General features: G+C 37.7%; 2 protein-coding genes across 2 annotated transcripts; both read right to left on the reverse strand.

Annotated features, from left to right (window-relative positions):
• Window positions 1–301: 301 nt before the first annotated feature.
• On the reverse strand, window positions 302–1,993 carry LOC307139221 (interferon-gamma-inducible GTPase 10-like; the record flags this gene model as incomplete). Its single annotated transcript, XM_079838111.1, has 2 exons — window positions 302–1,772; window positions 1,932–1,993. 2 exons carry the CDS (start codon window positions 1,991–1,993, stop codon window positions 302–304), a joined length of 1,533 nt encoding a protein of 510 aa, XP_079694237.1.
• Window positions 1,994–3,454: 1,461 nt separating this feature from the next.
• On the reverse strand, window positions 3,455–7,938 carry LOC307139127 (uncharacterized protein). The gene is made up of 2 exons (XM_079837987.1): window positions 6,919–7,938; window positions 3,455–3,562 (listed from the first exon to the last, which is right to left on the reverse strand). Exon 1 carries the CDS (start codon window positions 7,858–7,860, stop codon window positions 6,922–6,924), a length of 939 nt encoding a protein of 312 aa, XP_079694113.1. The 5' UTR covers window positions 7,861–7,938; the 3' UTR covers window positions 3,455–3,562; window positions 6,919–6,921.
• Window positions 7,939–21,699: the final 13,761 nt, after the last annotated feature.

Consider the following 21,699-nt stretch of genomic DNA (forward strand, 5'->3'; position numbering starts at 1 on the left):
AGCCATACACAACATAGTTATACTGTATAAAGACAAATAAAATAAACTGTCAGAATCAGAGAATGTTGTCTGAAAATGACATTTACATTGGAAAAACAAACATTGTATATTTTCAAATGCTCTGAATCACATTTCCAAGAAATTGTATTTAATTTTAAGGAATAATTACAAAGAAGATGCTAATTAGTGATTTTACTTTATCTATTCATTTTCAAACTAGACACATTTTCTGCAACGTCAGAGTTCTTTTAATTAGAAGATCAGAGCCTGATCTAAGTCTATTTTTTTCTTCTTCTGCGTATTAGGCAAGCTGTGATGCAGCAAGCACATTTTTGGTGTCCTCTGTCATCTCATCTAGTCCAATGTTAAGCAGGTAGTGGACAGTGGTGACAGCCGTCCCTCCCGCCGGTAAAGCTCCTCCTGGCAGAAGAGCCATTATGGTCCCCAGCGTCTTGGCTATAGCTATGACTGGTTTAGACATCATATCAATCAGAATATCTTCAGTGACTCCATCTTTGAATCGTGACTTCTTAACAGATTTCAGATCTTCTACGGGTTTGTTCACTCGTTCTGATAGCACCTGTAGGGCTTGATTTGATAAGCCATAGCCGGTGAAGACTTGTTCAAAGAAATTCTTCATGATGCCATAATCACAGACCAGTGACAATCCTGGGATGGGAGGTATCGCCCCAACCCCGGCTGCAAAGGCATTCAGCCAAATCATTTTCTTGAAGTACGTTTTCTTCTTTGTCAGGGCTTCAAGAGAATAAACAGGCAGAGACTGAATGAGAGCAAATTTTTTGTTCTCAGGTAGTTCATCCTCAAGGGTGTTGATCAGCTTCTGAAAGTCATATTTTTCCAATTGAAATGAAGATATTAAGAATATTTTGGGTATTCCGACTTTCACCAGGTTCAACTTACAATCCTCTCGAATGTTACTGAGCAACATCCGCTCATCAAAGTTTCTTTTGTGTGATTCGGCACGAATGTCATTGTCAATTTTAGTGCGAATGAAATAAAATAGCTTCTTGCTCTTCTGGATTGCTCTTGCCAGCTCTATGTCGTTCTCCTTAAACCTTTCAGAGGTCACTATGAGAAAGAAGTCATACGTGTTGAACTTGACATCTTTCAGGTACTTCTTCGCTTTAAATTTTGGACTACCAATTCCAGGCAGATCCCAGATTTTCACGTTTGGCATGAAGGGATGTTGGTACATGTCTGGCTTCATGGTTGTCTCAGTTGTTCCTGTGGGAGCTGCTCTCCCATCATCATTTCCAAGTCCTCTCAGGGCATTGACAAAGGAAGACTTTCCTGCCCCTGTCATCCCAGTTACAGCGATGTTAAGTGTGACATTCTCCAACTCCTTCAGTTTACTTTTCAGTTTGTTTGTTTTTTCTCCAGGTGGAGAGTCGATTATTTCCTGTAATTCTGCGCCAAGAGGGTCTGGATCTTCTTCTCCTTCTTTGTTTGCTGTGACATCAGACAATATGTCTACAAACTCCCTAGAAACCACATACACATTTTTGTTTTTGTCCTCTTCCTCTGGCTTTTCAAAAAGTTCATAACAACATTCAGTTTGTTCATCTTTCTCAGCTTTATCCAGTTTTGGAAAAAGCTTTTTTCTTGGTCTGACTGTTGGACAGCTAGTACGTGGGGAATGAGCTCTTTTGTCTTCTTTGCTGAATGATTGTGATTTAGTTGAAGATGACCCAGATGACTGGCTGGAGCGATCATCATCATTGTAGGGATTTACCAAATCTGACATGGTAGATCTATAAAGTAATAATGAATTAATGAAATAATAGTTGATTAATAATAAATTAATAGTGTTAACTACAGTACCTTATGATGTTATGATGTTACACAATTAAAAATTAATATAGAATATATCCAGAATCTGGAATTGTGGAAATCATGACAGTTTAACCCACCGCTGCGAGTCCAGAATTTTCTGCTCCGCCTCTGGAAGCTTCAGTATCGTCCACTGCAACATGTATTGAGACTGCTACTTAAAATCATACATGCAATCCTCTCACTGATGTGATCGTTTCATAACTGATCTGAAAGACATAGCACAATATGTTGCATTCATTCCTTAATTACATAAAACAACATAAATTAGATATTTTAGATATACTCTCTGCTTATGAGAACCATTTAACAACAAATTCAACTTGTGTGACAAAGCATACAATAAATTAACATTTTGTTTCAACAATAAGCCTATTCATCTTCAAACATACTGTTTGAAGTTATGCGTGATTTTATTTCCTCCAAAACAAAGTGTATTAATATTAATTTTATTACAAAAAGTATAGGATAAACCCTCGAAAATAACACAATTCCAACATTTTTATTTTATTTTAAACACACACACACATATGTAGATCATTATGTTCATGTGAATGTAAAGTTATTAATATATCATGCTATACAAACTGATCTTACCTTTGATAAGTAAGAGTTGAGTAAACAGCATCATTTCAGAACCAAATGCAGAATGAGCAGCCTTGTGTGCAGAAAGAGTTTCATAGCCTTCAGGGTGTGTCCTTTATCAAGACCTTCCTCCTGAAAGTCCATAAAGTCACAAACATGTTCCTAATTTTATGTAGAATAGAGCAGAATAATGTTGCAGTTTTGTGTCTGTACCCCACATTTAAACACAATGACAGGAAGGGTCCACCAGCATGTTTTTTGGTTTCACAGCTTGACAAGCAATCGATAAGTGCAAGGAATCAACATAATGCTAAATATCATGCTATGATAACTAATATGCAGTTTAAAAAGTGTTTTTATTGCAGCTAACCTTTACATACCCCCAAACCTAACAACCAGCATTCTTAATAAACCATTAAATAAATAATTAAAACAACAGAAGACGAACAGAAGAAGCAGGAAATTGTTTGACATTTTCAAACCCAATTACTGGAACTACTGACATTGACTTCTCAGAAGGGAGTGGATACAACAACAACACCAAGGTCAGGGATATAATTTCTTACAAATTCCTAAAACGAAAGAAGTCATTTATATGCTTTTTACGACTAACTAACTAACTAACTAACTAACTAACTAACTAACTAACTAACTAACTAACTAACTAACTAACTAACTAACTAACTAACTAACTAACTAACTGTAAAACCTAGACCACCCCAATCACAACCAACTAAAACTAAATTATGTAAGCAGCATTTAATATTTTAGCATTATTTCAGTCTGTAGCTACCCTATTTACAAACTCTTCATTTCTTACATTCAATTCAATTCAATTCAATTCAAATTTATTTGTATAGCGCTTTTCACAATACACATTGTTTCAAAGCAGCTTCACAGAAAGTGCATTTCATAAATGTACATTGAAAAATGTTAGAAAAGAGAATGTTAAAGAAAAAATGTTAGGATAAGTTAATCAATCATGTATTATTTTAGGCCATAACAACGCTGGCGTTGAGTCGTCTCTTCACAGGCGTCGAGTCGTCTCATCACAGGTGTCGGGGCATCTGAAGTCTCCATCAGAGGCTGGATACAAACTGGAGCTGACGAACTAGTTACCTCGGGACTAGTGTCCCGAGATAACAACAGAAAAGCAGATGGGAAATAATTAGCATAGCTGCTGTTCAGAATATTAATGCTGTTGGTGCGATTTAACTGTAGTATAAAACTTAATTATAATGTGAATGCTTGGCTAAAGAGATGCGTCTTTAATCTAGTTTTAAACTGGGACAGCGTGTCTGAACCTCGAACAATATCCGGAAGACTATTCCAGAGTTTAGGAGCTAAATGTGAAAATGCCCTCCCTCCTTTAGTGGACTTAGATATCCTAGGAATGACCAGAAGCCTCGAGTTTAGTGATCTTAAAGAGCGCGATGGATTGTAGGGCGATAAAAGATCAGTTAAATACACTGGAGCTAACCCATTTAGGGCTTTATAGGTCAGTAGCAATACTTTGTAATTGATACGGAACTTAATAGGTAACCAGTGTAGAGATGATAAAATTGGTGTTATATGATCATATTTTCTTGACCTAGTAAGCACTCTAGCAGCTGCGTTTTGGACTAACTGCAGTTTGTTTATCGATGATGCAGGACAACCAGCTAATAAAGCATTACAGTAATCTAGTCTCGAGGTCATGAATGCATGAACTAACTTTTCTGCATCAGAAATAGATAGCATGTTACGTAGCTTGGCAATGTTTCTAAGGTGGAAAAATGCCGTTTTTGTAACATATGAAATATGACTTTCGAAAGATAAGTTGCGGTCTAATATAACACCCAGGTCTCTTACTGTAGTGGATAAAGCGACAGGACATCCTTCCAAGTTAAAGTTGTATTGTGAGAGGTTTTGTGGGCAATTTTTTGGACCAATAAGTAACACCTCCGTTTTATCTGAATTTAATAGCAGAAAATTACACGTCATCCAGTGTTTAATATCATCAACACACGCTGTCAGTTTAGATAATTTAGCGTTTTCATCTGGTCGTGATGAAATATATAATTGAGTGTCATCAGCATAACAGTGGAAATTAATTCCATGTTTTCTTATAATATTACCAAGTGGCAGCATATATATAGAGAATAGCAGAGGGCCTAGCACGGATCCTTGCGGCACCCCATAATCTACTGATGTTATCTTTGATTTTTCCCCATTTAGACAGACAAAATGGTAGCGGTCTGATAAATACGATCTAAACCAGTTTAATGCCTGTCCCTGAACACCAGTGTAATTTTGAAGTCGATCTAATAGTATTTTATGATCTATAGTATCGAACGCAGCACTAAGATCAAGTAGAACTAGTATTGAGATACAGCCTTGGTCAGAAGCTAGAAGTAAATCATTTGTGATTTTAACGAGTGCAGTTTCTGTGCTATGATGCTGCCTGAATCCTGATTGAAATTTTTCATAGATATCATTTTCTTGCAAGAAAGAGCACAATTGAGCGGACACAACTTTTTCTAGTATTTTAGACATGAATGGAAGATTTGATATTGGTCTGTAATTTGCTAGGTTATTATGATCTAATTGTGGCTTCTTAATGAGAGGCTTTATGACTGCCAACTTGAATATTCTTGGAACATGACCTAAAGATAAAGACGAGTTAATAATATTGAGAAGCGGCTCTTCCACTACAGGTAACAACTCTTTCAGTAGTTTAGTGGGTATTGGATCTAATAAACATGTTGTTGGTTTAGATGCAATGATAAGTTTATTTAGCTCTTCCTGTCCTATAGTTGTAAAGCGGTGTAGTAGTTCTTGAGGGGCGATAATTGCGGTTGAATCATAAGACATCATTAATGATTGTACATTTACAATTTTGTTTCTGATGCTTTCTATTTTGTCAGCGAAGAAGTTCATAAAATCATTACTACTAAACTGTAACGGAATATTTTGTTCAGGCGATGCTTGTTTATTTGTTAGTCTAGCCACAGTGTTAAATAAAAACCTTGGGTTATTTTGGTTATTTTCTATTAGTTTGCGGAGATGCTCAGCCCTGGCTGCTTTTAGGGCCTTTTTATAACGTGACATACTTTCTTTCCATGCGATTCTAAAGACCTCTAAATTAGTATGTTTCCATTTACGCTCTAAGTTACGAGTTTCTCTCTTGATAACATGTGTAGCACTGTTGTACCATGGTGCTTTAGTTTTCTCTCTAACCTTTTTTAATCTAATTGGTGCTACAATTTCTAATGTACTAGAGAAAATGGTGCTCATACTGCTAGTCATTTCCTCTAGTTCATCTGTTTGTTTGGGTTCACTTAGCAGCTGAGCCAGATCAGGTAAGGTATTTGAGAATCTATCTATAGTGGTTGGAAGGATTGTTCTGCCTGGTCGATAACGTGGCGCAACATGACAGATTTCAGCAGTACGCAGTATGCAAGTTACCATGTAATGGTCAGTGACATCATCACTTTGTGGTATAATATCTATATCGGTTGGGTTGGTTCCATGTGATATAATTAAATCTAGTGTGTGATTAAGACGATGAGTGGGACCAGTGACGTTTTGCTTGACCCCAAAGGAATTTAATAGATCTGTAAACGCAGCCCCTAACGCGTCATTTGTGTTATCTACGTGTATGTTAAAATCTCCAACAATTAATGCTTTATCGACGTTGACCAATAGATCTGAGAGAAAGTCTGCAAACTCTTTTAGGAAAGCAGCATAGGGCCCTGGAGGTCTATATACAGTAGCTAAGGCTAGAGATAATACAGATTTCTTTCTTACATCTAATAGCGTGACATTTAGCACTAGTACTTCAAATGAATTAAACCTGTGACCTGTTTTCTGGGTAACATTAAGAATATCTCTATATATTGTTGCAACACCGCCGCCACGACCAATCAGACGGGGCTCATGCTTATAACAGTATCCTGGCGGAGTAGACTCATTTAGACCGAAATAATCATTTGGCTTAAGCCAGGTTTCAGTAAGGCAAAGTACATCGAAACTATTATCTGTGACCATTTCATTTACAATAACCGCCTTAGGTGTGAGCGATCTAATGTTTAGAAGACCTAGTTTTAGAAATTGTTTTTGTTCACTAATATTGAGATTTTCTGGTTTAATCACAATTAGATTTTTCCTAGATCCTACAGTAGATTTAATGTTTGACCTCACTAAACGAGGAATAGACACAGTTTCTATATAATGTTCTACATTGGTACTTATGTCAATTAAGTTAGTACAAAATTGGTTTTGTTCACTAATATTGAGATTTTCTGGTTTAATCACAATTAGATTTTTCCTAGATCTTACAGTAGATGTAAGGTTTGACCTCACTAAACGAGGAATAGACACAGTTTCTATATAATGTTCTACACAGTTATGTTCAGACACAGTTTCTATATAATGTTCTACATTGGTACTTATGTCAATTAAGTTAGGACAGCAAATACTGTTATTTGGACTTTGACTTACTAGTCATATGATGGTGTGCAGTGCTCTGGAGATGTTGTCCGACAGAAGAGCCGCTCCGATTCTGCTGGGGTGAAGGCCATCAGGACGGAAGAGCCTAGGTCGCTCCCAAAACAGATTCCAATTATTTACAAAGAGCAGCTTCTGTTCATTACACCATGACATTAACCATTCATTTAGAGCAAATAATCTACTGAACTTTTCATGTCCTAGTCGGTACGTGGGAAGCGGTCCGGACACGATGATCGCTGCTTCAGGCGATGTTCTGCGCACCGTCTCGATCAGGCTCCTGTAGTCCCTCTTCAGAACCTCCGTCTGTCGCAGCCTGGTGTCGTTCGTCCCCGCGTGCAGCACGACAGCTCCGATGCGCTCGTCACCGTTCAGGATCTCGGGAACCTGCGCAGCGACATCGAGAACTCGAGCACCAGGAAAGCAGTGAGTGATAACCTTGCCTTTACCTGAGGTAGCGTGGACATGCCGGACGATGGAAGTACCGATGACCACAGCGTCGCGTTCCGTCTCGCGAAGAGGGGAGAAGCGGTTCCGGGTGGAGATCTCGAAGACCGGGAGGGGCGGAGAGGTCCTCGCTCTGGTCCTGGCTCGCGTCTTCCGCTGTGGAAACACCCAGGGTCCATGGCGCTGTGTCGGTGCCGGAGTGAACGAAACCAGGGATGATGATCGCGTCCTGGGTGCTTGGGTCCTGTGCAGAGAAACACGCGGAGTAGACGAGGTCGGAGTCAAAATGTTAGTATCCACTGACTTGTGCGCATCGGCGCGTGATGTTTCAAGCGCCGTTCGCCGCTCTCTCAGCACAGCTTGTCTGTCTAGAAGGCCGCGAATCTGACTCGCCAACGACTCCAACTCCAACTGCACCGAATGCAGCTCGAACGTGTCCTCACCTGCACTCAAAGGTAACATTAGACACACATCCGAGTTATTCGCCATTGTAGCAGAAGTGCTACGATGGCGAATTGTAGCTATCAGTGTTTACCGGGTGTAACGTTAAACAAGTTACCACGCGTGCAAGGCTAGCGGGCTACCGGTGTAAACAAGTTACCACGCGTGCAAGGCTAGCGGGCTACGGCTAGTAGCGGAAGTTCGGATATAAGTAGCGATATCAAAGCAATCCGATTGTTTTACAATCGGAATCCGACAGTATACATAAGTATACTGAAATTACAATTAATGTTTATATTATTGTTTGTTGCTTTTCAGATTATGACTTGCTGTAACAAGATCATTTCTCACACGGAAATGGGAAAAACAACAACTCACAAAACCCCCAATGACTGTCAGTGATGAATAGCTGACATTTCACATATTGTTATGAAACGTTTTTTAAATAACATTGCAGTTGCACTACTTAGCAAGCTCATATACTTGATAGCAATCAAAGTTATTCGACCTGTTACAGATACAAAAAACAAACAAAAATATATAACACTTGGCCTTTTAAAAGCGATAACATTTTTGAGTTATAGGATTTTTTTTCATAATACAGTCATCATTATTCAAAGAATATCAGTGAGCTGCAGCTTCTGCACACAAGGAATGGCCTAAGATTCCAGAGAGCTTGTCATCTTGTCAACACTTACAGGCAATGTTTATTTATATAGACTATATTGCCAAAAGTTTTGGGACGCCACATGAATTTTAATGACATCCCATTCTTAATCTGTAGGGTTTAATATAGAGTTGGCTCACCCTTTGCCGCTATAACAGCTTCAACTCTTCTGGGAAGGCTTTCCACAAGGTTTAGGAGTGTGTTTATGGGAATTTTTGACCATTCTTCTAGAAGAGCATCTGTGAGGTCAGGCACTGATGTTGGACGAGAAGGCCTGGCTCGCAGTCTTCGCTCTAATTCATCCCAAAGGTGTTCTATCGGGTTGAGGTCAGGACTCTGTGCAGGCCAGTCAAGTTCCTCCACACCAAACTCGCTCATCCATGTCTTTGTGGACCTTGCTTTGTGCACTGGTGCGCAGTCATGTTGGAACAGGAAGGGGCCATCTCCAAACTGTTCCCACAAAGTTGTGAGAGTGAAATTGTCCAAAATGTCTTGGTATGCTGAAGCATTAAGAGTTCCTTTCACTGGAACTAAGGGGCCAGGCCCAACCCCTGAAAAACAACCCCTCACCATAATCCCCCTCCACCAAACTTTACACTTGGCACAATGCAGTCAGGCAAGTACCGTTCTCCTGGCAACCACCAAACCCAGACTCTTCCGGATTGCCAGACAAAGAAGCGTGATTCATCACTCCAGAGAACACGTCTCCACTGCTCTAGAGTTCAGTGGCGGCGTGCTTTACACCACTGCATCCGACGCTTAGCATTGCACTTGGTGGTGTAAGGCTTGGATGCAGCTGCTCAGCCATGGAAACCCATTCCATGAAGCTCTCTATGCACTGTTCTTGCGCTAATCTGAAGGCCACATGAAGTTTGGAGGTCTGTAGCTGTTGACTCTGCAGAAAGTTGTCAACTTCGGCGCACTGTGCACCTCAGCTTGCGCTGACCCCGCTCTGTGATTTCTACCACTTTGTGGCTGAGTTGCTGTTGTTACCAATGGCTTCCAATTTATTATAATACCACTAACAGGTGACCATGGAATATGTAGTAGTGTAGTAGCAAGTCTGCATACCTAGGTGCTTGATTTTATAAACCTTCGGCCATGGAAGTGATTGGAACACCTGAATTCGATGGTTTGGAGGGGTGTCCCAATACTTTTGGAAATATAGTGTATTACAGTTCTTGAGAGAAGCATTTTTACTACCCACGTTAAAACATTGTGTCATTATGGAGGATGATATTTTTCTTCATCATTAAGTCACTGTCTCTGGAAATTCTCTCATTATGTTTCTGTTCAGTTTTATGACTGCCTTTACAGTAAATTGCCTGGTTTTCTGCTACATCAAGCCTATTATCAAATCATATAGCCCTACAGTGATTATTACATTTTCAAGCAGGTACTGTATAGACAATTCTCCACTTTCTCCGCATCAGTTGACGAAAGAAGAGACTTACCTAAAAGATTGGAAAAAGCCATCTTGACTGAACCGAAAAACAAAAAAACAAAAACAAATCACTGCCCATTCTTGCTCCAATAGACAGGATAAATGCCAACATTTAACATGAATAAAAATGAGGATAGTACAGTCTATTAATGTAATTTTTAGAAAGACATATAATTGAAAGACAAGGAGAAAGATGTATTTATACAATAGCAGTATTTTTTTTTTTTTAGATCTACATGGTTTTCAAGAAGTCTTTCAATCTGGTTTTAAATCCCTTCATAGCAGAGAAAAAGGCATTTTTAATGACCTGTTACAGGCACTGATTATGCTGTTCCTAGATCTTATACAGCAGCATTTGACACTGTAGACCAGAGATCTTCAATCCTGCTCCTGGAGGGCCACTGTCCTGCAGATCTAGTTCCAACCCTAATCAAACACACCTGGATCAGCTTATCAAGGTCTTCAGGATCACTTGAAAATGCAGGTGTGCTGAAGCAGGTTGGAACTAAACTCTGCAGGACAGTGCCCCTCCAGGAGCAAAGACGTCTACTGTAAACCATAACATCTTGATTTTCTTGTTTAGAGAATTGTGTTGGCTTTAGAGTGCTGTGTTTAAGAGTGGTTTAAATATCATCTGTCTGACAGAAGTTTGTCTTTTGATTTTGAGTTTGATTTTGTTTTCTCCTTGGCATCTCTCTTGCGTGGAGTCCCTCAGGGGTCTGTTCTTAGGCCTGTCCTGTTCTCCTTATACATGCTTCCCTATTGGGCCCATTTTTAGGAGGTATGGCATCTCATTTTATTGTTATGCAGATGATACACAACTTTATCTGCCTTTGAAACAGAAAGATGCACACTCGATAGCACCATTGTTGGACTGTCTTGTCTGGATGGCCTTACATTTTTTGAAGTTCAATGAAGGGAAAACAGAAGTGTTGGAATTTGGACCCCGTGGTGCCTGTGAATCCCATTATCTGGATCTGAGTGCTAGAAAACTGCATGTGAATCCCACTGTAATAAAACGTATATAAATTGTGGACAATGACTGGATAAACCGATTAATTTAGTAAATCAATCTAGTAATGATCTACTACTGTAATGCCTTTATGTAGGTATTAGCCAGGCCTTCCTAACACATTTGCAGATGGTGCAGAATGCCGCTGCCCGTCTGTTAACAGGAACACGCAAGCAAGATTTGTTTTAGTTGTTTTATCGTTATCGTTAAATCGTTAAATGGATTAGCACCAAGATATCGTTCTGATTTAATACATGATCAAATCAAGGCCACTTAGGTCCGCTGAGTATTTACTTTTGGTCGTCCTTCGAGCAAGGCTTTTGCAGTTGCATCCCTGGTACTTTGGAATAAAAAGTTTTGAGGCAGGAGCGACCTCACATCAAAATCATCAGCCATTGTGATGGCCGGTATTTTTAAACAGCGTTAGATGTTCGTACTGCTCCCTCTCTGTAGTAAACAAATAGAGTGGTACAGGTATGACGTAACTTTGTAGGCCAACCGTCTGGCAGTTAGCATCACACCGGACTGAGCTTACCTGTTCGGCCTAATGACGTTTTAATCTCCTCGACAGCCTATATAGTCCTATTTAGTCTTGTTAGCAACCGCCTTTTTCAAGACACGTGACGAGTGGGGTAATACTGATGTATTTTATGTCTTAGAGTAAAACATGAAAGTTTTTTCAGCTTGTGTTCACCACAGACCTTATTTCAGCCATTTAACCAAAACCCCATAAAAAAATAAAAAAAAACATTGACTTCGGGACGATGGAACCAGAAGTGCTAAAATGGCCTACAAAGTGGTGTCATACCTGCACCACTCTATTGTGTCATCATGTCGCTTCCGCACATGCGTCATTATGCGACAGGAAATTTTAGCTACAGACTGCTGTGAACGCGCTCAGGAATTAATCTCTTGGCAAGGCTGTGAATTAGTGGTAAATATTTTGTAAATAATGTACAGTTTCTTGCATAGACCGATCGTTTCGCTTCTTAAGACCTCAATGTATCATCAGGAGCCACAGGTATTAATTTTGTTTTGTCTGCAAATGCTTTTTTGAATCTCAAAGTGATGGCACTCATTGACTTCCATTATATAAATCACAGAGGACCATGGTTTCACCTAAAAATCTTCTTTACTTTTCTACTGTAGGAGAAAAAAACACCTACATCTTGGATGGCCTGAGGGTGAGTAAATTAACAGCAAATTTTCGTTTTTGGGTGAACTATCCCTTTAAACCACTTAGCAATAATTACATAATAAAAAATATAATAATTAAATAATAACAATAATTAAAGTTTACTCAATATAGTACTATATCTAATCTCAGGACACAATGGAAACTTTACAGCTCTATAATTAGATCAGAGATTTATGAATGTTTCCGTGTGAAAAGAATTCCCCTTTCTTTGCTAAAACAACTGTAAAAATATGAGATGTGCATGCCTTTCACAAATATCTGAACCGACCAGTCTCAGAAATGAAAACCTCAAATGGGAATTCACTAAGTTTTGAAGTGAGCCCAATGACAGCACTGTTTATTTGTAGGTGTGCTTGTTGTTTTAAGGCCCAATTCCCCATCTTGTGGGTTGAGCACTGCATTCTGGAGGATGCAGAATTTTTGGGGCTGCTTCATTCGTATTAGCTCCTAATTTGTCAGTGATTTTAGGAGTATTTCACAAAGCATTTATTCATACATTATATTGCCAAACGTATTGGGACACCCCTCCAAATCATTGAATTCAGGTGTTCCAATCACTTCCATGGCCAAAGGTGCATAAAAAGCAAGCACCTAGGCATGCAGTCTGCTTCTACAAACATTTGTGAAAGGATGGGTCGCTCTCAGGAGCTCAGTGAATTCAAGTGTGTTACCATGATTAGTTGCCACCTGTGCAATAAGTCCATTTATTAGTTGTATTATAACAAAGTGGAAGCAACTCAGCCATGAAGTGGTAGGCCACGTAAAATCACAGAGCGGGGTCAGCGCATGCTGAGGCACACAGTGCACATAAGTCGCCAACTTTCTGCAGATTCAATAGCTACAGACCTCCAAACTTTATGTGGCCTTCAGATTAGCTCAAGAACAGTGCGTAGAGAGCTTTATGGAATGGGTTTCCATGGTCGAGCAGCTGCATCCAAGCCTTACATCACCAAGTGTAATGCTAAGCGTTGGATGCAGTTATGTAAAGCACGCCGCCACTGGACTCTAGAGCAGTGGAGACGTGTTCTCTGGAGTAATGAATCACGCTTCTCTGTCTGGTAATCCGATGGACGAGTCTGGGTTTGGCGGTTGCCAAGAGAACGGTACTTGCCTGACTGAATTGTGCCAAGTGTAATGTTTGGTGGAGGGAAGATTATGGCGTGGGGTTGTTTTTCAGAGGTGGCCCCTTAGTTCCAGTGTTAATGCTTCAGCATGCCAAGGTATATTGGACAATTTCATTCTCCCAAATTTGTGGGAACAGTTTGGGGATGGCCCCTTCCTGTTCCAACATGACTGCGCACCAGTGCACAAAGCAAGGTCCATAAAGACATGGATGAGTGAGTTTGGTGTGGAGGAACTTGACTGGCCTTGAGTCCTGACCTCAACCCGATAGAATACCTTTGGGATGAATTAGAGCGAAGACTGCGAGCCAGGCCTTCTCGTCCAACATCAGTGCCTGACATCACAAATGCACTTCTAGAAGATGGCTTCCGAAACCTTGTGGAAAGCCTTTCCAGAAGAGTTGAAGCTGCTATAGCTGCAAAGGGTGAGCCAACTCTATATTGAACCCAACGGATTGAGAATAGGATCATTATAGTTCATGTGCATGTAAAGACAGGCTTCCCAAAACTTTTGGCAATATAGTGTATATATCTATCTATATATATATATATATCAAAATGAAGGCAGGCCAGAATCAAGAACAAAAACTGAAAATTACAAAAGTCCACAACAAGAAAACACAGATATAGCGACACTTAGTTGTTAAAAGAAATATCATACTTCACTGAAGAAATTGGTGTAGAATATATTTTTACTCTGAAATTGCTAGTAAATTTCACAATTAATTACAAATAAATTGCAAGTATCACATTACAGTCAATTAAACATTATATTTTTAAGTAGAAAGACTGAAATTGCATATTTTATTGTAAAACTTCAATTTTTTTATTTATTTTACAGTGTATTAAGTCCCCCAAAAGGGCAGCTCCCAACACATAACAATTAATTGAATAAAAATACAATGTGCTAAACATTTTTTACTTAAAAAATTATAGTGCAGAAAACATGATCATGGGAACTAACACAGACACTATTGAGTAAATGTAAGTGTGTTTGACTGTAAATACAAATAGATGTCTTTAATAAATTTCAAGATGAGACTTGCTGACACCTGCAGCATGTACATTGTACTGCAACTGTGCGTGTGAATTCCCTTGGCCAAAACTGGTGTAGTAGAATTATGACTTATATGTCATTACAGGACAACTCTCTGTGAGAAACAGAGAGTTCACACAGTAAATTTCACTCCATACAGACTTCATAATCATTTTAAGTGGTCGATCCTTTAGCACCTAAACTCTGGAACTGTCTTCCTAGCATTGTTCAGGAAGCAGAGTAGCCGCGTTTCCGTTACAGATTTGCGCAAAACTTTTGCGATATTTTCTAAAAGTCGACAAAAAAATATTGCGAAATGACAGCGTTTCCATTAACTGATGTTATGCGACTAAAACCATTTTTTCCCTCTCGTGATAAATCATTCCAAAAATCATGCGTATGTTGTTAGGTTTATGTATATCCCAGCCACCGCACGCCAATATTTTTACTGGTAAGAGACGTGCGTGTTATCCAAGCACTGATGGCAAGGAAAGCACCTTATACTTGAGCGGCACATATGAGGTGTTATGATAAACTGTGGCATTTTGTATTCTATTGTTTTTTTATGAGTTTAATAAAGAACTCGTCTTCTGTCCAAACATACCATCATCTGTAAAGAATGATCCACTTTAACATACGCCAGGTTATTGTGACGCATTGCCACATACAGAGACGAGCAAAAAGTTTGAATTTGAATGGTGGTAACTCAAAGGTTTTTTTTACCACTTCGTTATTTTGGCTCGGAATTTCGTTTTTTGGAAATATAAACTGAATTTAGAAACGCTTTTGAAATGAAAAACTTTGCGTTTAATAAACAAAATATATTTTTGAAATGAAGACAGCGTTTGGAGTGGAGTGCAAAATAATCTGTTCCCTGAGTCCACGGCCTTTGCTGTTATCGTGAGTGTACACAAATAAAAGTAGAGAGTTTACTGTTTATAATTATGTCTTGCACATCTGTATGGATAAAAATGAATCTGAATATTGAGAGTTTCCTGGAATAAGGAAAAAATCTATCAAAAGGCGCCAACGTCGGAAAGAGGGTTAAAGAAAACGTAGCCTATTTAGTTTCATATATAGTTAGGCTATGTCTAAATATTATAATAATATTTATTTATAATATCTAAATATGTATTATAATCTTTTATATTATATTATATATTTTATATTAGGCCTATATTATATATTTCATATGTTGATTATGAAAAGTGAGCAGCATGAGTAAGGCAAATCAGATGCGCATATGTCTGGAGACATGGATTTTGAGCACAACTTAATTGTTTTCTAGAAAGTCTTTCTTTAAAATGAATTTCGTTTTGAATAAATTGTATTTTAATTTTGATCAATATTTAATCAACTATTTGGCTGTAGGCTATATTTAATAAATAAGAAGCAAACCAAGATCGTCGGTTATGGATTGACCTAGTCTTTGAGCAAGGCTGAAACTATAGCGTCTTTCTGTTTTAATACATTTCTTGAATATATGTCATAATTACAGGCATATAGATAGGCCTAGTTATGATATTTGTGGTTGCACCGGGGTCCGTCATTATAAAGTTACGCCACTTTCCTAATTAGGAGAAAATATATGTCGTTTTAACGACATAAGATCTAGTAGCCTACATACTTGAGTGGGGAAAAAAATGATATGTAGGCCCTATGAGAGCAATGCGTGACCGTACCAGGTGACCTGTAAATGCGAAAAAACTGTTTCCATTGCAGTTTTGCGAAAATTTCCTTTTTCGAATTGCCTGAAAAACCACCTCATGCGAGCGTAAAAACTTTTTTGCGATATATGGGTTTTTGCGAAATTGACGCGTTTCCATTGGGCGTATTTTCAATTCGCAATTTCAATTTGCGCAATTTGAAGGGTAATGGAAACGCGGACTGTCAGTTTAAATCTAGACTAAAAACACATCTCTATACTATGGCATACACATAGAACGTTATAAATTTCTATTATTCAAATCAGTTAAATGATAATTTTAGGCTGCATTAACTAGTTTTAATTGAAGAAGATGGTGTTGTTTAAATGGCACCAAATTAAATAATTAATCAGCTTTTACAACAGAAAATAATCAAAAACAAAATACATTTCCTGTCATCACTGTAAAGCTGCTTTGAAGCAATCTGTGTTGCAAAAAGAGCTATAAATGAAGGTGACTTGACAAGAAGTGACAAAAATGTGCCATAAATATGCAAATAATCTGCTTGCCAAAGGCTTTCCTGACAGACAGCTAATGTAATAGCAGAAGTATACTGTAATGTACAGTGCACTGAACAGAACAGAAACATATGTATGCTATGTTTGAACAACTTATTTTACATAGGCCTACAGTTGCAATCAAAATTTTTCATGTAATAATTTACAAATGTAGGCTTTTCTAAAGATACAGACTTAAAAATGTTTTATCTATAACAATTTAGTGGCAATTTAAAAGTGATAATGTCAATATATAATGTAATGCTTTTGAGTTACGGGATTTGTTTGTAAGACAGCTATGTCATAATTATTCAACCCCTAGTCAACACTGCTGTTTTTAAGTTAAAACACAATTTAAGCCTTTGGAAACTCCATAACAAAACTGAATTAGCTTGTGCTGAACAATTTTTTGAATAAAGTATGAAATTGTTTTATTACATTAGAAAGTCTTTGGCTACAAGAAGATTCCCAAAACACTAAAAGTTCCTAGAGACTCAGCTGGCAGCCTTATTCATAAGTTTAAGATTTGTTTTACCAGAAAACCATTGATGGGTTTTGAAGAAGAAGCACAATAGCATTAAGGGGAATAAAATGTTATAGAAACTTTGAAAAACCTTCAATTTACTGCCAAAGACTTGCAAGATGACCTGGTGAAATTATGAAAAAACATTTCAAGAGTATAAGAACACTCACAACAGAGGAACAGTTACACAATAGAGGAGTTCCCATATTTCTAGTGAGAATTCTGGCTTTTTGGTATGCTCAGTCAATGTATGTAAAATGGGCTAACTTTGTGTCTGCTCCATTAATGGAGTTAGGGAAGCATTTTGTCTCCCTTTCTTTTTAATGTTTATATGGATGATCCATCGAAGCTGCTAAACGGCTGTGGAACAGATAGTATGGGTGGTAATACGATTATCAACCACTTGGATGTGGATTTAGGGAGTGCTCAGGATCTGTGAAGACTACACTTTTTAGAGCATTTTGTACCCCTATGTATACTGCCCATTTGTGGCGCCATTACAGAAAGAGCAGCATGCAGGAACTCAATGTAGCATATGATGATGGAATGAGGCTGCTGCTTAAGGTGCCACGTTGGAGCAGTGCGAGTCAGATGTTTGTCAGTGTTGGTGTGCCAGCCTGCTCTGCAGTGTTGCGCAAAATCGTGTACAGATGTATGTGTAGGCTAACTGATTCTGCAAATAGTATAATTTTAACACTGACGAACCCAACACTAAGTTCAGTCAGATTCTTCTCCAGTATGTGGAACCACTAGCATTTTCGTTTATATGCAAATATTTGATATTGTGTCGTTTTTTTCTTTTGTGTTTGTGTTGGTATGTTTTATATTTGTGTTTATGGACTGTGTGTGTCGTGAATAAAAGCTTGATTGATTGATTGACTAGACAAGCATGGCCTTCATGTTGGGACATCTTTCCGAATGCCGCTTTTAACCAAGAAGAACATAAAAGGCTGACTTGAATATGCTAAAATTTGTGGAGTTCTGGAAGAATGTTTTATGGAGTGATATGACCACACTGGAACTTGGACCCATGGATCAGCGGTATGTCTGGTGCAAAAAAGGCAAAGCTTATGGGCAGAAGAACACCATGTCCATGGTTGAAGGCGGTCCGGTTTTGTTATGGGGGTGCTTTGCTGTTGCAGGAAGTGAAAATCTTGACAGTATTAAGGACATCATGCATTCTTTAAAGTAACAAGCCATTTTTCCAAAGAATGTGATGCCTTCGGTGCAGAGACTGAAGTTTCATGATAAATGGACTTTCCTGATGGACAGCCATCCCAAAGTATACATCCAAATCTACTTAAGCTTGGTTCAGGGATCAGTCGTAGAATGTTCTTCAGTGGCCTGTACAGATTTAAATCTCATTGAAAATATTTGGTGGAATTTAAAGAAAGCAGTGGTAAAGTGAAAACAAATGATTATCAGTGATCTGGAAGCTTTTTCACGCAAGGAATGGGCCGAGATTGCAGTAGAGAGGTAACAGAAGCTTCTAAGCACCTACAGACAGCATTTATTGCCTGAAAAGATTGTGCACAAAATTTGACTTTTGCAGGTTGAACCATTTTGAACACAAATGTTTAGAGCCAATTTGATTTTTTTAATTTCTCATCAACTTTAAGTTTTCAGAATCACTTAAAGGGGTACTTCAGCGCTGGGAAGATGAATGTGTATTTAAACTGGGTCATTTATGTAGTAGAAATGTGAAATTATTTTTTAATTTGGTGCCTTCTAGACTGAGAAAAGACAGAAAATGTATTTTTGTCTCATGTGGATGAAAGACAACAACTCCCAGAATGCACTTGCTTCTCTGCCCTACAAGGCCACTCCCTACACTGCCCCACTGTCGTTTTGATCTTCATAATAATACAATAATTTCTTTCAGTTAGAGAATAAACACTACAGTTAAAAACTGAACGTGTCTTTTCAATAAAGTGTGAATGAGCCAAACGAAAGTCACGGGACGAAAGTCACGCAGTCAGAGCGCAGAGCTGAGGTAAGCAGGGCATTCATTCTCAGCGCGTGTCCAGTCTGGGTCAGATCGCATATGGAAGCTAAACTTTCATATAGGAATTCATTGAAAAGTTTAAACACTCACTTTGCTCTGCACCGCTCCGTTATTAATGCCCGAGGCCGAGCGGCAGCGGTTTACATTCTGTGAGTGTGATCTCTCCCCTGTGGGGGGGGGTGATAACACGCGGAACAGCTCCTTCTACTGGCTGTAGTTTTTAGCCTCTGGCCCAAAAATCCTCCTATGACGCAAAATGACGATTTTATTTTTCCAGAAATAAAATGCTTAAATTTCTCATCTCAGGGGGATATGAGGGGGGAAAGTACCCTAATTTGAATATACTACCGGGTTTCTACTGATACAAAGCTTAATGCTAAATCGCTGAAGTAACCCTTTAAATGTGAATGAATAAACTTTCTATAATAGTTTACTGATGCCTTGTTGAATTGTTTTCATACAATTTTGTTCTTAGGACCAAAAGTCTTGCAGGTCAAGGGGGTTGAATAATTTCGATTGCAACTGTAAGTTAACTGATATCCATATTAAGCATAATTGTAAGATACAGTTGAGTAACATGAAACTATAGGCCTGCATAGCCCTTTACCACACAATCAGTTAAAGAGCAAACTAATATATCGGCTATATTTAAAAATACTACGAATCCCTTGATTTATGATCTGAAATTTTATGATTTAAGACTAGAGATTGAAGAATATTTGCTCTTTGTCAGTGTGCTTCTGGATACAAGAGAATGACAAGAAAAGACAGTAGGCCTACTATTTTTTGTTTCATTTGGTGTAATATGAATTGGTGCACTGAATTTACTGAATTCTGCCTTCCAATACAAAGCCACTTGTACAGAGATAAATACTGTACAGTAATATATAGAGAGCTTGTCTTTCACTTTGTCCTTGGATTTTTCCTCTGACCTAAAAAACAGCATCTGGGTGTTTCCCAGCATATAGTACAAATTTGGATCCACATGTTTGGTAGTCTAAAGTCTTTTATACTTTTATAGTTATTTGGATCATTAATAAACTAAATATAGTTTATATTTATGTAGTTAAAAACTTTATATAGCTCTAACTGTTATGTATATAAGTATTGTTACTGTATTTTTCAGAAGCAATGTTTTTAACTTTAACATAAGAATCTGAGATGAGGTTTAGATTTCAATATTTTGAAATGCATTAAATAACAAATTCATTCTGAAGTAAATTTTGATGCATTTTATTTGAAATTACAAACTATAATTTCACACAAGAGCTAGGAACAATAGAACAATACCTGATAATAGTTCAGCACATAAAATAAAAGCTATACATAAAGTCTCTTTTTTTTTCATTGAGTGCAGTTGTGACAATTTATTAAATCTAATCATAACCAACGTTTCTATGTCTGAGGTCTGTTTGGGTAAGCACAACATTACTGAATGCGGGTTCTGAGCAGCTCATTGACTCTGAATGTGTCATCAGCCACCTCAGTTATGATGACTACATCAGTATATGCAGACCATTGCTCTGCCCTGCAGTACGTGCCCCTGCTGGCACCATTTGCAGGAAACACCATCAGCTCAATAAGTACAGGCTTTAAGTCAGACTGTTACCAATTATGAAGTGTTAAGATTGTTTTATATATTTAAAAATGTGACCAACAATGTCTTCATGAGGAACTATAAGAAATAATAATGAATAAATGTATTCCTGTTAGTGCTGTCAAATCGATTAAACGCGATTAATCGCATCAAAAATAAACGTTTGTGTATACATAATATATGTGTGTGTAGAAATATTTGCATGCATATATATATTTATATAATTTATATCATATGTAAATAAATATTTTAAATATTTTCTTTTATATATATATATATATATATAATACTTATATACACTGTACAATTATTATTGTATTATTGTACACTGTTGAAAGTAAAAATAATATTATGAATGCTGATGTTAACAGTGTGGAGCCAAGAAAACTAAACAGAATATTATAAGCAAAGGATCATTTACTCTACCATAAGCCAAATTGAAATGTTCAAATAGACCTGTACATCTATTGTTTCTAGATGATATTGTTTGTGCTGCTTGATAACCTGTGTCATGCTTTAGGGCACAATACCAATAACCAGTTGTCTTATGCATGTTGTAATTTTACAATAATTCTTAAGTGAAGAATCGGCAATGATTCTGTAATAGATTGAAGGTGAACTAAAATGATTAATAGCCAAAGTCAAAGTCTTGGTAATTAATATGCAGTGCAGTGCCTTTGACTAAATTTAACAGACATGCTATAACTGTGCAAGGTCAAAAATCTGAAATTACTCCAGGATCAAAAGTGTTTCACAAGAACCTTTAGATGGCATGTTTAAGTCATGTAAATATACACACATAGCCTATAGTTTAACAAATTGAAGGAATAAAAAAAAAAAATCACATGCAGGATGATTATATCTCTCCTAAAACTTTTATAAGTCTATTATAAGCATTATAAAAATAAATGCAATTTCAGTCAAATGCAAAATCTAAAGTTTATGTCTATTCATTTATTGTTTTTTAAAGTTATTTTTCTTTTTATTGATGAATAAGTTAGATATTGCAAAAGTTACCCTTAACTTTCAATAGTCGTTCAAAAAATTGTAATGTAATTTTCTGATGTATAGTGTAATTTCA

Source organism: Gobio gobio (genome assembly GCF_949357685.1).
Source record: "Gobio gobio genome assembly, chromosome: 15".
Classification (NCBI taxonomy): Eukaryota; Metazoa; Chordata; class Actinopteri; order Cypriniformes; family Gobionidae; genus Gobio; species Gobio gobio.